The following is a 13987-nucleotide window of genomic DNA, read 5'->3' on the forward strand; positions in this document are numbered from 1 at the left end:
CCTTAAAAATTGTATTTAGATAAACTGTAGTTTCTAAAGTGTTTATTTTCCTTGTATGATTATTTTTGTTGTAGTCTGTGTTAAAAACAGCAGGTGGGTGGTGTTTTGGAGGTTTTTTGGGTCAAATTGCGAATGATTCTCACGTGACTGAATGGTGTGTACTGGGCCGTTGCTCCCACACACCACTTGATCTTTTGTTTATATCTCCTGTGTTGCAGTCAGAGCACAGAGAAACTACCACATACCTTCCTGTTGGCATCACCCCCCACCACCCTTCTCCATCAAAAAGTATCCAACAAATGACAGAGGTAAAACTGAATTTGGGTTATTGCTCTGTTTCCTGGTGGTCAGCTGTCTGCAGAGAAAAACCCTTGTAGCTGCCTTTGTAGGAGGAGGAGGAGAGGGACCAGAGAGGTTTAAAAATCACATCTGTGTGTCAGGAGTTCTAGCAACTCATGTCAGCATGAGGTGGTTTGTTTCAGCCCAAAGTAGAAGTCTGCTGTGGTGTGATTTTTGCCTCTTTTGATAACATGGCATAAATTTCCATAGCTGAACACTGCAAAAGTTGGTCACACCTTGTAAAAACTGTATTATACAATTAAGTCGTGAGGCATTCCCTCCTGGGATCATAATACATGACAAAAAACAATGATAACAATCTGGAAAAATTCTGGAGTTTTTTTTTTTATTCAGAGATAAAACATGGAAAGATCAAATTCATTCCAGGATGAACTAGGTCTTATTTAATGATATCTTATTTGGCTAATGGACCAATGGGCCAGGAACAGTTCAATCAATAATCAGTCTAGCAAGAACTATCACATTTTTCTTCACCTTCACTCTTTCCAATGCAATTAAATAGCAAGTATGAAGGTGGGCAAACAGTAGTGTGAATGGTGTACAATTCTTTGATGTTTTGTCTGTCAAAGGTTGAGATACTCCAGTACAAACACCTGCAGGATTTTGTTGAGATTGTCGATAGTGGCTTTGTCAAGGTTTTCTTCTGTGTCCTTCATGGTATGCCATACTGCAGGAAAAGGGGATGGAATCAGATGCAGGACTGGAACCCCTATAAAAAGGATAGTGACATTTGGAGAAGAGATATTGGAGAAGTTCTGTTAAGCCAACTGATACTTCACCATTTAGCAACAGAGTCAGGTAACTACTCAATGAGCTTGCTTTATAGGGTGTGTCACCGCAGCTTCCTCTTACCTTCTCTTGTTTTGATGATTGTGACTGCATCCCATCATTAAGGAGTGTGTTGTGTAAAGCTGCCACCTTCCTTTCCTTTGAATACTTCCATTTTATTTTTTTAAAATAATCTGTAGCTACTTGTTGGGGGTTTTGATGGGTTTTTTTTTGAGATTATTTGCCTTGTGTATTTAGGAGCTACAGAAGGACAGAGAAATCACCGCAACTCTTCAAATTGAAAACTGATTACCATGTTTTTATGAAAGTGTTAAGACTGAACATTTTTGAAGCATTTTTTTAGTTCTCTACAAAAATGGTAAAATAGTGTGTCTTATCTTTACTCTGTAGAACAGAGACAGTGTTGTCCTCAGATAAAGGAACTTGAAAGAGCTGCATCACTGTATATGATTCAGTGACTGTATCACTGCATATATATATGTGTGTGTGTGTGTATATATACATAGATACACATCAAGCCACCTATATGTACTGCACCTTCTGGGTGAAAGAGGAATTAAATCAGTCTTCTGCTTCCCAAGTGCTTTTGAGAATGAGCATTTTTTTTCTCAGCCTCTTTCCTGTTTTCCTGCTTTTTCTTTCTGATTTTTCAGCTGCATACCACTAAGGAATCAATTTTTTTTCATTAGGTGTTACATTAAAGCTCAAAAGTTGCATTCAGAAGCCTCAAGTTGGGGCAAATAAGCTTGAAAAACAGGAGCATATACACATGCTCATTTACTAAATGATGCATTTCTTACTGAACACATAATTCAAAATATGACAACTACTGGTACCTCTTAATAAAAATGGAACGTGGTCATCTTCAACCAAGCCTCGATGTAAAGTACTCTGGAAATACCGATTTTCAACAGGGTGATTCTTCAGCAGATTCATGTTGTGTAGCTTTTGCTCTGTAATGCACAATGAAAGTGATTATGACAATTTTTGGACAAGGAGGCATGTTAGCATATTTGAATTACTTTTCCTCTCACATGGAAGCTTTTTCTATCAGGGAAGAAAAAGGCAGTGGTGACTGTCTTTTGCATTTGTTTAATAATTGGAAGTCCTCAGGACTGGTGCTATTACCATCATTTTACAGAAGTGAGAACTAAAACACAGAAGGGAAGCAGTTGCAAAGTGTCACAGAGTGACAATCAGTAATAGAATCTGTTTTGTTGCTTCCGAATGCCTGAGAGTCTTCCTCAGTTGTTTTATTAACCAAGTATCAAAATCTTCATATAAGTTTAAGATTTCACATTTACATGATCAAAGTTTATTACTGTAAACCAGAAAATCTAAAAATCTGATTTACAGGGTTTAATGCATTCAGAAACTACTCACTAGGTTTTGAAATTCATTCAAAGGCCATATCCTTCTGCTTACCAATTGCTTGAAGCCTCTGAAACCATCGAAGAGTGTTTGGAAAATAATTTGGAAAGACTGGGTTTGGTGCACCAATTAAATCCAGTAGTACAAACAGGTCCTAGATAAGAAAGAATCTTTAGTACAGAACGTTTTCCTACAACATCAGCAACAGCAATGAAACTCTTGGTTTCCTGTATAGGTCATGGGCAGGTCTTTGCTAGCCCTGGCCAAAGATCTGGCTTTTTTACCAGTGGTGCCTGAGAAGAATTCACTAGCAGAACCTGGTTCCGATCTGATACATTTTGCTGTCTTTCCAAGGAGGGAAAAGATAGGCTATTCCTCTGTTCCTCAGGCTGAAGCAGGCTGCATAGCTTTGTGTGCAATATGTGCGTTCTATCCCTTTAAAAGAAAAGCTACGGTAGGTGGGGAGAAAGAAGAGGAAATTGCTTCTTCCCCCGAGAACAACAGTCTGTCAAGGGAAAGTCATTTTATGAGTCACAAGAAGCAGTGACAGAAGAGAAGTGCCTCAGCAGTAAACGGAAAGTAGAAGGGAACAGACAACCAGAATGTTAGTAGGAATCAAAGGAAAACAGAGGTAGCTGTAGCTTAGTACTGAGTATGGGGAGATTTGTTCATAGGCCAATATTGTTTGTGGTCTTTCCTTATCACTTTGAATTATCTTTTCCTGAAAAAGGTGGGTATCCTAGTTTATATTCTAATGAATTGTTTATTTTTGATATTTCTGTGACTCCTCCTCGTATTTGCATGCAGCAGATCTAATCACCTGAAAAGCTCTTGCCAATTCTTTTTCATGCTTCATAATGTTTCCAGAAGCCTGCTTCTTCCTTCAACTTTAGTGGGGTCATGGTTTCTTGGGAATTTGGCCAGTTACCAATTAATTAAATATTTTTAAAAGTGCCATTTACTTTAGTTCATTGAGGAGGGGAAAGCCACTTACTATGCCCTGCAGCTGGTTTGTGTTTGTTGAACCAGGTGGGTGTGGAGTCGATGCCATTTTCTGAGCTAAGTGTTGAGATCCATAGAGGGAATCGGAAGGGGACCATCGAACAAAGGCTTCTTCACCATCGAAAAAAATCAGCTGAAGTGAAAGGTCTGGTCTTGATGTTGAGCCATCCTATTGGAGGAAGTTAAAAGTAAAATAACTGATTCTGGGCAGAACATTAAATAAAGGGCAAATACTGTAATCATGTAAATAACACTAATAAGGGTGTATTTTCTAGGTTCCCTATGCCAACTTTCCTTTGGGTGTTATTGTGGTGTAATAGTGGTAGTGATCAGTCAAGGTAATTGTTATTTATCTAACACAGTGACACATTCTCCAGTCTCATATAATTTTGGTTCTGGATAGTTTCATTTCTGACTTTGGAAGACATCAGCTGAGTGTTGAGACCTGCAAAACCAGGTAGCAGCAACATTATCTCAAATAATGAGGAGATGTGTCAGTAAAAACACCTGATGGGAGTGCTAATATTATAATTTGATTGCATCATGAGGATTAATATAATTGCTACAGCTGTGCATCAGTGGAGGTGAATTATGCACTTGACAAGTTGATGGTCCTTTGAACCCCTCCTCTTCATTCAGGGGAATTTGCAATCACTGAGGCAACTTTACACTAAACCAAAGAGAGTGGGTATGTCAGTTACATCTTTCCCTTTCAACAACCAAAAATATAACAGCACTGAAACCTAAGAATATATATGATAAATTTATTTAATGTCACAAAAAATACATTTGTATGAAATTTCTTCCCAATGTAGAGGGAGTCTACTATCTGAAACTTTGTTTGAACTGTCAGAATTTCCTAATAATCCACAGCACAGCAAATCCCAGTCTGGTTCCACTAAATGAACAGTTTTGGGAAATGTGATCTTGACAGTTGCTATAAATATTTTAAGCCCTCTATGAATTAACACTACTTCAAGTAAAATTGCATGATGTGGTTAAGAAGGTGGGGTCACTGGCAGCAGTCGTGTCCTGTATGGGCTACAACTCCCAGAGAGCTGGAGCTGGTGCAATATAAAGAGTAGTGAAAAGCTTCTATAAAATGTCGCTCACATAGGCAAGCTGGTATTGATTGTGCTCACAGTGGTACATTGATTTCTCTGATGGCAATGGTCTGCTGCCCTTTGTCCTTTGCATATGACAGAGCTCTGTGGGCAGCACTCATTTTACATTACATTCTGGAGCAAACTATCAGTGCTATTTGAATTTTAGGAAGTAGTACTTGTGCTATTGTTGCTATTACTGCTTAACACATTTTAATAATGTAGAGAGATGTCTTTGCCCATTCATTTTAAACTTACCCTACATAACCGGAGAAGCATCAAAATAAAAATCATAGCTTCAAGTCAAAGTATAAATAGATTTATCTGAAAACATAACAAAGTCTGTTGTGCTACCATAAGCAGAGCAAAAACATCATAGCTAATGTATTAAGCAGATGGATCCCAAAGTATATTTTCTTAACAGACTGTACAATTGGTGGCCCGTGCAAATTAGTTGCCTTTTTGTTAAATGCTGTCATCTTAAATGATAAAAACAATTTTCATCGTAAAATAGTGTATTCATAGTGAAAAATGCCAGTCTTGAAAGTGTGCAGGTTGTTTCATGAATAATCATCACACAAATTTATTATAAAGGATTTTCTGAATGAAAGCCTATGTATTACAGGAGCGTTTTGTTTTGTGATTAAAAATATTGGCATATCCTTAAACTTCTCATTCTTAAACATTCGCATATCAGAAGGTATAAAATCAGTTTCTGGAAACTGTTAGTGTTGATGAGAAATCCTAACATCTGAGCTGAGTGTGCTCCTGACACTTTGTAGAGTGTCTCTCACATTTGAGAGACCTTTTCCTGTAAAAGCTCTGTAAACGTAAGGGAATTATTTTTCTGTAAATAGTGAATACTGAACCAATAGATGGCACTAGTGAATCCACAATCCTACAGTAATCCTACAAGCTTTAGGAGTTTGTAGGCTCAACAGATTTTTGTGCCTAGCAACTGCAGCCCTTTGAAGCAGATTTTTGTAGCATAGGTAACACAGACTGATAACATTATATTTCTTTTATAAATAAATTATTCAAATTTGTAGAAGAAAAAAAAAAAAGAAGAAAAACTTGAAATCCTTATGGGATGGGGGGACCTGAATTTGACTCTTCTGCACAACAATTAGTTCATCTGTGTCCCAAAGCAGAATACAACTGAGAGATTTCTGCAGGATTCAGAATGCAACAAAACTTTTCAATGTCCCTAGATGTTACTGGATATGATAGTATCCAGTATTTCTGAGTCAGGTTCTGTGCCTTTTAGATAAAAAGTAGCACTATATCTTTCCAAGTCTATGAAACATCTATAACTCATGTATTATTTGTTATTTTTATATAGTATATGTTTATATGAATAACTTTTAGATATCTGCCCTTTTTATAAGAAATTTTAATGTGATAATGTACTTTAGAGTAGTAAATACCGATCACTGTTTGTTCTTAGAGTCAATGGGAGATCTATTACAAGCACAGCATTCAGAGAACCCAGCATGCAGGCTATGGAAAAGAATGTGGAAATGCCCTGAGGCCTGTTGTTGTTGGAAAGGCAAATGGAAATGAAACCAAAGAACTACCTTGATTAACTGAAGCTTGTTATCCAGGGCACGTGCCAGCTCCAACATCATAGCACAAGGCACAGCTGAATCAGTTGCTCCCACAAACACCCTGTGCTGCCACTGTTGTCCAAAGAATTTTGAGTCATAGTGGCAAGCAAGTACGAGATGGCGTTTTGCAGAGGGGTCAAGAGTGCCGATAATATTTGAAAATGTTTTATAGCCATATGGTGTGTATCTCTGAAATGTATCTTCTTCAATTTCCCAACCAGCCTTCAGTGTTTGAAGACGGTGCTTGATATGCTGCAATTGTAAAAAACAATCAGATTAATATTTCTTGCTTCAGAAAGATGTTGCAGACAAACTGTCACTAGCTAATTGATAGTGACTCCTAAACTTATTTCTCCAAGTTCATGGTGTTTTAAAGGGTAAACTTCATAGCAAAAAATGCAATAGAACTTTGCTACCTGAGCCTTTGGCTGCCTCATTTGTTTTTTATTTCTTTTGACCCTTCTCTTTGGAGTGTGAAGGTATTTTGAATTATTGCTAATTATTATGACTCATTAAGATCTTGATCTCTGAAGTTTTCAGGCCACTGTCTTTTTCAGGTGTAACTAGAGCAGTTTTAATGTTAACATCCTCAAAGCTTAACTCAGATGTGCCCTTAAATTTAAAGTGAGAATTGGCTGCAATGGCCTTGTTGTGGCTGTTTAGACAATTACCACTCAGGGATACCACAGCAGTATAAGGAAAAAAGCCAAACAGCTGTTTGGGTTGGTTGGTTGGTCTGAGGTGGTTGGGCTTTTAGGCTTCTGTGAGAAATCTGCCTTTCAAGTGACATAAATTGTTACAAGGCCATAACAGATAGGTAGATTCCTTTAAATTAAAAAAAGAATGAAACATTTCAGAACAGTGTTTTAAAAATGAAATTCTGTAAGTGTAGCTCATGTAAAGATAAGAATTAAGACAATCTGTAAAAGAAATAATTCCTTTTAGCAATCTTCCTATCTAAAGACAATACCTCTAACAATCCCAGCTATGCTTCAACCATAGTTCTGGCTAATTCATGTTAGAGGGACATCTCTGTTGAGCAACTTATTTTTATGGGTCCCTAGAGAGCTCCCTCAAGGCAGATTCCTCTCTCTTTAAGTAAACATTAGGAAAAGCCTCTGAGGGGAAAATAGATTCTGAAGACTTGTTCTGCTCTTCGGGAAGTCAGTAGGAATATTGCCATAGATTTTAACGCTAGAACAAACTTCCATTTTGTTTGTGGTCACCCTCTGAAAGCTTTTACAACATTGTGTGGTCTATGAGCTATCAGTAGGCAGAGTAAAGGATGTCTGTTAAGGATTAAGGGGACTATAAGCCTGGATGGAGTTCCCAGTAGCCTTTCCCCTTAAAGGACTCTGATGCTTTAGTGTTATCTAAGGAAGTGTCATCTATTTAAAACTCTATTATTCTGTTTTGACAATTGAGGACTCTTCTTTTTTTCCTTTGGTGTGGGGTCTAGTTTAATACATGCTGTTACCTTGTAACAGGATGCTCCTATTTTGAACATGATCTGTGGTTTTCTAGCCTAGGCTCAGCTGTTTTTCTGTTTTCCTTCCTTTTCCCCCTTTCATTTGGCTGCCTTCCAGAGTATCACTAAAGAAACCACAAAACTAAATCTACAGACGTGAGCACACACACAATGCATTTTTCCAATCTACCAATCTCAGAGTGGCAAATAAATTTGTTGTAGTTAGGGCTGTCTTTGAGCTGTTGAGTCAGTGCCTGAAGGGCAGTGAGATAATGTGAATGTCTTCAGCAAACTCAGCTGTACCACTGTCTGTCTGGCTAATGCAAGCCAGAGCCAGCATGGACTGTCCTGAAGATGCCCACGCTGTGAGTGCAGAGCAGAGGTGCCAATAGGGCAGCAACCCAGTTCTGTGGTAATTTCCTGTGGTTCAGAGACAATGTGCTGGAGTCTTTACTGCCTTGGCAGCCTGGGTTTGTTAGCCCAGCACTAGGACACTGCTGTGCTTGGGCCGGCGGAGCTGGTGTGGTTCGTGGACCAGGGCTGCACTTTGTTGTGCTGACCGTTTTGTCTGCCTGCCCCTTTGGGCCCCTCTGTGATCCCCTTTTGTGTGGATACACCCATCTGAAGCAACACTCCAGGGCACTGTAACAGCACAGGACAGGGCCTCTCCAGAAAAAGTGATGGGGGTGTCATTTATTTCATCCCATGCGTGGTCTTGGGTTTGAACCAGTGACCAAAAACCTGCTCATGGGAGGGAAAGGACAACCACTGTGTTGCACTTTCGGCACCAAACCTGGGGAAAACTTTTTAATTTACAACACAATTAAAAAAAAAAAAGATACTTCTTTTTCATCATGCTATGCAGCCCTGGGAAATAATGTCACCTAATGTGCAAGCTGTGTCATGTAGACACTATGTGGTCTAGACTTTAACAATGATAGAGTCCATCCTAGTGAATGAAAGGAGGGTGACTGTCATTTAAGTGGGACTTTCTTTAGTGGGGGTCACCAAAGGTGTTACCAGAATACTACTACTACTACTACTACTATTCTACTAATACTATTATTATTATTAATACTAATAATAATAATAATAGTAATAGTAATAGAAGATGTTCTTAGAGGTTGTCAGGAAGTGTTGTCTTACCTGCCGCACAATGTAATTTCCTTCTGATCCTGGGTATCTTTCTATCAGGATAGGGCGCAAGTCATTCTCCCACATTTCAGAAACATCTGTGTTGGCCACAACTTCTTGAATAGCATCAGAACCTAAAATTCTTGGTTGGTGAGAATACTGTAGAAGGTAAAGAGAAGAAAAACAGCTATAACTATAACTAGACCTTTTAAACCATAGTTTTCCCCAGAATTACAATAAAAGTGGTATATTTTGCTACTTTGATTTACAACAAAAAGTAATTTAATAAAACCCTTTTCACTCAGAAATGATTGGCTTTTCTATCTTTCATTTCCATGCAAAATAGGCTTCTATTAAAAGTATGGCAGAAAGTTTTACCTACCAGGTAGCTGTAAAACCTCAGCCTATGAATGGGTCCTGTGTTTCCTAGTACCTTAATTCTATATGTCATGTCTGCAACCACACCACCTTCAACTGAGGTTCCTATTGAGACAAACACCAGAAGCTTTGTTTCTGGTAGTAACAATATTTAGCTTTATGCTGTCTCTTTGTTATAGGATGCAGTACTGCAAAGAAATGCCTAAGGTAGCTCAGTCCCAGAGGGAGCCAGCTGTGTCATTGCGGCCTCTGCCCACAGTGGCAGTGACTGAGTGTGACTGCAAAGAATGCTGTGGTTCCTTTGGGGCTAGCTGGGGCATTCGTCAACTTGGTGGCACATGGGTTAACCTCAGAACAGACAGCTCGTCTTCTGTGACAACCACTAGGGTGTGACCTAGCTCCCAAGTGACTTCCTTTCTGTTGGCCAAGCACAGGCCTTTGGGGCTGTGCCAGGTGACCCAGAGGGCTTGAGACGTCCTCATGTAGCTGGCAAATGCACATCTTCGATGTGCGAGAGCCCCGTAGTGCTCGGGAGTGGCGGCTGAGTGCCAGGCGGGATTCCCAAGGACATCTCAAATGCCTCTTTACACACCAGGTTTGAACCTACCCAATCTCTAGCAATTGTCTCCTCAGAAACTTCCTGTGCCACTACGGTTTTTATAAGATTTTGTAAGATTCCTATTTCAGGCACTGTCATATCCATTCCTCATTTAAATGACAAGGTCTTCCCTCTACTCCTGTTTTTCTTCTAATGAAAAATACTGCTTTGTCTATTTGTTCTTTGATCAGAACTGCCTTACATGACTGATCAGACTTGCTGCCCTTCAGTGTACCTTGTCAATGGCATCCTTTCTGAGATGAGCAAAAGGAGACAAACTGGAACATGACAGTTTATACTGTAGGACAATGGTATTTTTAATTTTACTCTTTTTCTTTCTTACAACAGTTTAACAGCTGATTTGCTTTTGGGCTGCTCCTGCATCAAACTGACATTTTCATAAATATCTGTAGTTTAACCCTATCACTGTATGTGTTAACAAAAAATAATTCACTCTTTTTTTCTACTTGTGTGTATCATCTCACATGTGTCTGAAGTAACACCCAAAACCCATTACCTGGGCAGAATGTGAACTGACCTCAAAAGTCAGGTATCTTATTACCTGTTATCTTATTACCCTTGGTGATGAATATTATTAAAAAATGCGGGTTGCCTCACTATTTGACTTCTTTTCTACTTTGTTTGTGTTTGTACAAGCAAGTATGGGCATGAGTATTTTCTAAACTTCACTGCAAAACATTTAATTCTACCCTTCTCTTGTTTCCTAGCTGTTTATCTCCGTGTGAACCTTTCCTCTAATTCTACTTAGGTTTACCAATGAAATTAAGCAGAAGGGTGACACAAAGACACTGAATCTCGTTGTGCCAATTTTAATACAGTGTTTAAAGCTGAATTTTAAGACTGTAAGGACACCAAAATTTAGGATAGGCAGGTAACATTTTTAATGCCAGCAAATTTAGACATAGATGAAAGAAAAATTGCATTTCATCTGATATAAAGATGAACTTTTGAAAGTTTGGAAGTTGTAAAACAGTCTTTTGAAATGCTAGAAATTTATAATATTTTTCCTAGAGAAATTTATATAGAAATACTAGAAGTTTAATATGGTGGGACTTTGACCAGTGTAGAAGAGGCACAGACAAGGGAAAATGTCAGAGGGCTGTTCAGTTTAGGAGGAGCAAGCTCTAAGGGGAGAGTGAAAATCTAAAGCTATGTACTTCTGAAGAGTGTAGGAGGACAATTTAATTCAGGAAGTTCAGAAAATCTGTCTGCAGTTGAACAAGTGAAGAGCACGCCTGGTAACTGGGGCCATTGAATCACTTTGCAAAGAAACATTATTAAAGTACAAATGCATGAAAATACTTCAAAGAGAGAAATCAATTTCCACTTCTAATAATGGAGATATCTTCAGATTTGGGAAGTGAGAGGAGTTACAAAAGTGGTTATGAAATAAAAGAGAAGCAAAATAAGATTTGTAAGTGACTCATTCTTTAAAGTGTTGGTCAACCCCTGTTTTGCCGCAACAGGGAGGCAGAACAATGTACTTATGACAGGGTTGTACTAGGCTGTATAAAACTGCAACACTTCAAGTTCTACAAGTAGCCCAGGTCTACAAGTTACCTGTAGGACTTTGAATTTCTGGCTCACAGGTCCTTCCAGGGACTAAAAACAAAAGCTGTTGAAGGACAAGAATTTGATGAGAAAGAAGTTGTTCTTGCCTAATGTGTGCACAGGCGGAGGAGCTCAGATGCGATAGTTCTGTGGCTGGATGACATTACTGATGGCACTGGAGAGATTGACCGGTCAGAATGGAACCAACCAAAGAGTGAAGAGCTGGGGCTCAAGGGGGCTGAAAAAAGGAGCACTGGGGCTATGTGATTATTCATTGGCCAGTGTGACTAAAGATTTAGCCCCACATGTTCCTATGTATATACTATATATGTACATATATATATGTATTATGCATAATTATAGATGTATTGTGTTACAGTTATATAGTCTATACATGAGCCATAGACATTCTATAATGAGCTATACACATATATATGTACGAATTGTAGATACAATTAATAGAACAGAATGACACAGTATCTCTTTAACAAACAAACAAGCCAACATTTCCTTTAATGGGGGATGACTAAGGTGAAGTGTGGAAAGGTGTGAGGGAAGCTTCATTTTACCGGCTTGTCCTGGACTCTGATCTATTAGTGAAGAGAATGATACACTGGATTAGTGGAATTCAGTTGCTTCTTGCTGAACTTTGACTTCAGCTCTTCTACAAACACTTGGGAAAGGGCCCTAGAAGTATATTTTCTGTTTGGAAATCCCTGAAATGTTTAGTCAAATGTGATTTGCAGTTTTCTGCTCTCCTATGTTTTATGAAGAAAACTGTGTGAATGTTTCGTAATGGAACACTAAGAGCTGCTACATTGAGAAATCTGTGGTTTAAAGCTTACCACTGTTTAATTAAACCTTATATCAAGATTCCTTTATTCACTAGTTCAGACACCACTCTTAATTAGACACAATATAGTATGGGTCTACAACATACTACAGCTTTGTATCTTTTCAAAACAATTTTGTACCAGCTATCAGCACCATGCCTACTTGTTTTTTCCTAGATACATGTGCATAGCTGCTGAGTTATTTGTCTTCTCAAACAAAGTCACTGTCCTCTGACTCACCATAATCACAATGAAAGTTGGAGTACAGTAGAATGCTATAAGAAATATAATTTCAGATTTTGATCCATCTTGTCCGGATTGGGTTTCCCCTTACATTCAATAACTGCCCCTGACAAGGCTTATCGCTCTTGCTGCTCCCAGGCGGTGCGAGATGACCAAGACAACCGTGTGAAGATTTGTTCTCTGCAGCCACCAAGCCCGGGCTAAGAGGGAGGCCACGCCGCCCACCCTCACCTGCGGGTCCGCTCCGAGGGTGTCCCCAGCCCGAATTCACGTTGGAGGCCGGGGCCAGGAGTGCTGAGGCTGTCCCCATGTCCCCCCGCCCAGCCGCGGACCCCTGCCCGCCGGGAAGGCGCTGCCCCCGCACCGCAAGAAGCGCCTGGGAAAGGCAAACGAGACCCACCTTCTCCAGGGTCCACTGCGCTCCGGCGTCCCTCCCGAGCGCCGGGGGCAGGCAGGCGGCGAGGCACAGCGCCCCGAGCAGCCGGGCTCCGACGCCCGCCATCCCCTCGCTCCGCCGAGCCGAGTGCCGGGGGCGCAAAGGAGAGAGCCGGGGCTGTGCCGGCGGAGGCGGGGGAGGCACTGAGGGAGGCACGGAGGGAGTCACTGAGGGAGGCACGGAGGAGGCACGGAGGGAGGAGGCTGCGGCGGGAGCGGCGCTGGCTGCTGGAGCCGCAGCCCGGCCAGTCTCTGTGGCAGCCCGCGTTCCCTCCGGGCCCTGCCCGGCCCCGGCAGCACGTCAGCAGTGCCAGGGCTGCCTGCGCCCCCGGCCCCCTCCCCGCTCCTCCTCCCCCGGCCGCCAGGGCGGGCAGGCACTCGTGATTCCCACCGTGGGAAAAGCCGGAGCCTTTCCCCTGAAAGCTGGTTTTGTGTTGCGAGGGGCAGCTCCGGGACGGGGCCCCGCGTGATCTCTCGGCCTTGGGGCGGCTGTGGGAGCTGCGGGCGCCGGGATGAGGGAGGGAAGCGCTCTTTCAGCCCCCGTGGCTGGTGGGAGCTCCGAGCGGGTATTCCTGAAGGGTGTGACAGCAAAGACCTACAGAATTGTAAAGGGGTTTAATTTATTATTTTGTAAGTTCTCCTTATGATCTTTTTTTAGGCCTTAAACAACAACGATGCTTGCTAAAATGAAAATCCACTCTTCAGGCGTTTTAATTTCTGTAATTATATTTTCAGCTAACAATGAAGCAAAATCTGTGGCGAGGTGGTATTTTGCAGTACACCAATTTAAATTATTAAACCAAAGATACGAGTTTCTGAGCTCAAGTTCTCTTCTTTAGGTCATTTGACATCACTGCTCTTGCTCTAGGATATCGTAAAAAAACATCTGACTATTCTGCATAACAGGTACTCCATTTAAAGTTTCAGATTTTTACATATTTCTTAAAGTTCAGGCTTATCTCAAAACAAATTAAAAGAAAAAAAAAGAAGAAATGAAGGAGAGAAGCAGCAGGAATAATCATTTTGCTGCTTGTCAGCCTTGTACTGGAAAGCCACATCTTAGTCATTATAGCTATGCAAGTAAGGGTGATGTT

At 40.6% G+C, this 13987-nt stretch overlaps 1 protein-coding gene across 1 annotated transcript; it reads right to left on the reverse strand.

Annotated features, from left to right (window-relative positions):
- Positions 1 to 664: 664 nt before the first annotated feature.
- On the reverse strand, positions 665 to 13152 carry QPCT (glutaminyl-peptide cyclotransferase). The gene is made up of 7 exons (XM_015622692.3): positions 12859 to 13152; positions 8847 to 8993; positions 6203 to 6484; positions 3515 to 3691; positions 2575 to 2674; positions 1986 to 2102; positions 665 to 1069 (listed from the first exon to the last, which is right to left on the reverse strand). The coding sequence occupies exons 1-7, from the start codon at positions 12958 to 12960 to the stop codon at positions 924 to 926; spliced, it is 1071 nt and encodes a 356-aa protein (XP_015478178.1). The 5' UTR covers positions 12961 to 13152; the 3' UTR covers positions 665 to 923.
- Positions 13153 to 13987: the final 835 nt, after the last annotated feature.

The sequence above is a fragment of the Parus major genome, chromosome 3 (assembly GCF_001522545.3).
Source record: "Parus major isolate Abel chromosome 3, Parus_major1.1, whole genome shotgun sequence".
Taxonomy (NCBI): Eukaryota; Metazoa; Chordata; class Aves; order Passeriformes; family Paridae; genus Parus; species Parus major.

Coding starts and splice junctions, on each gene's coding strand:
- QPCT (XM_015622692.3), bottom strand. CDS start 12,960: ATGGCGGGCGTCGGAGCCCGGCTGCTCGGGGCGCTGTGCCTCGCCGCC. Junction 2,675..3,514: donor CAAACCAGCTGCAGGGCATA/GTAAGTGGCTTT, acceptor TTTCTTATCTAG/GACCTGTTTGTACTACTGGA. Junction 1,070..1,985: donor CGTTCCATTTTTATTAAGAG/GTACCAGTAGTT, acceptor TCCTTTTTATAG/GGGTTCCAGTCCTGCATCTG.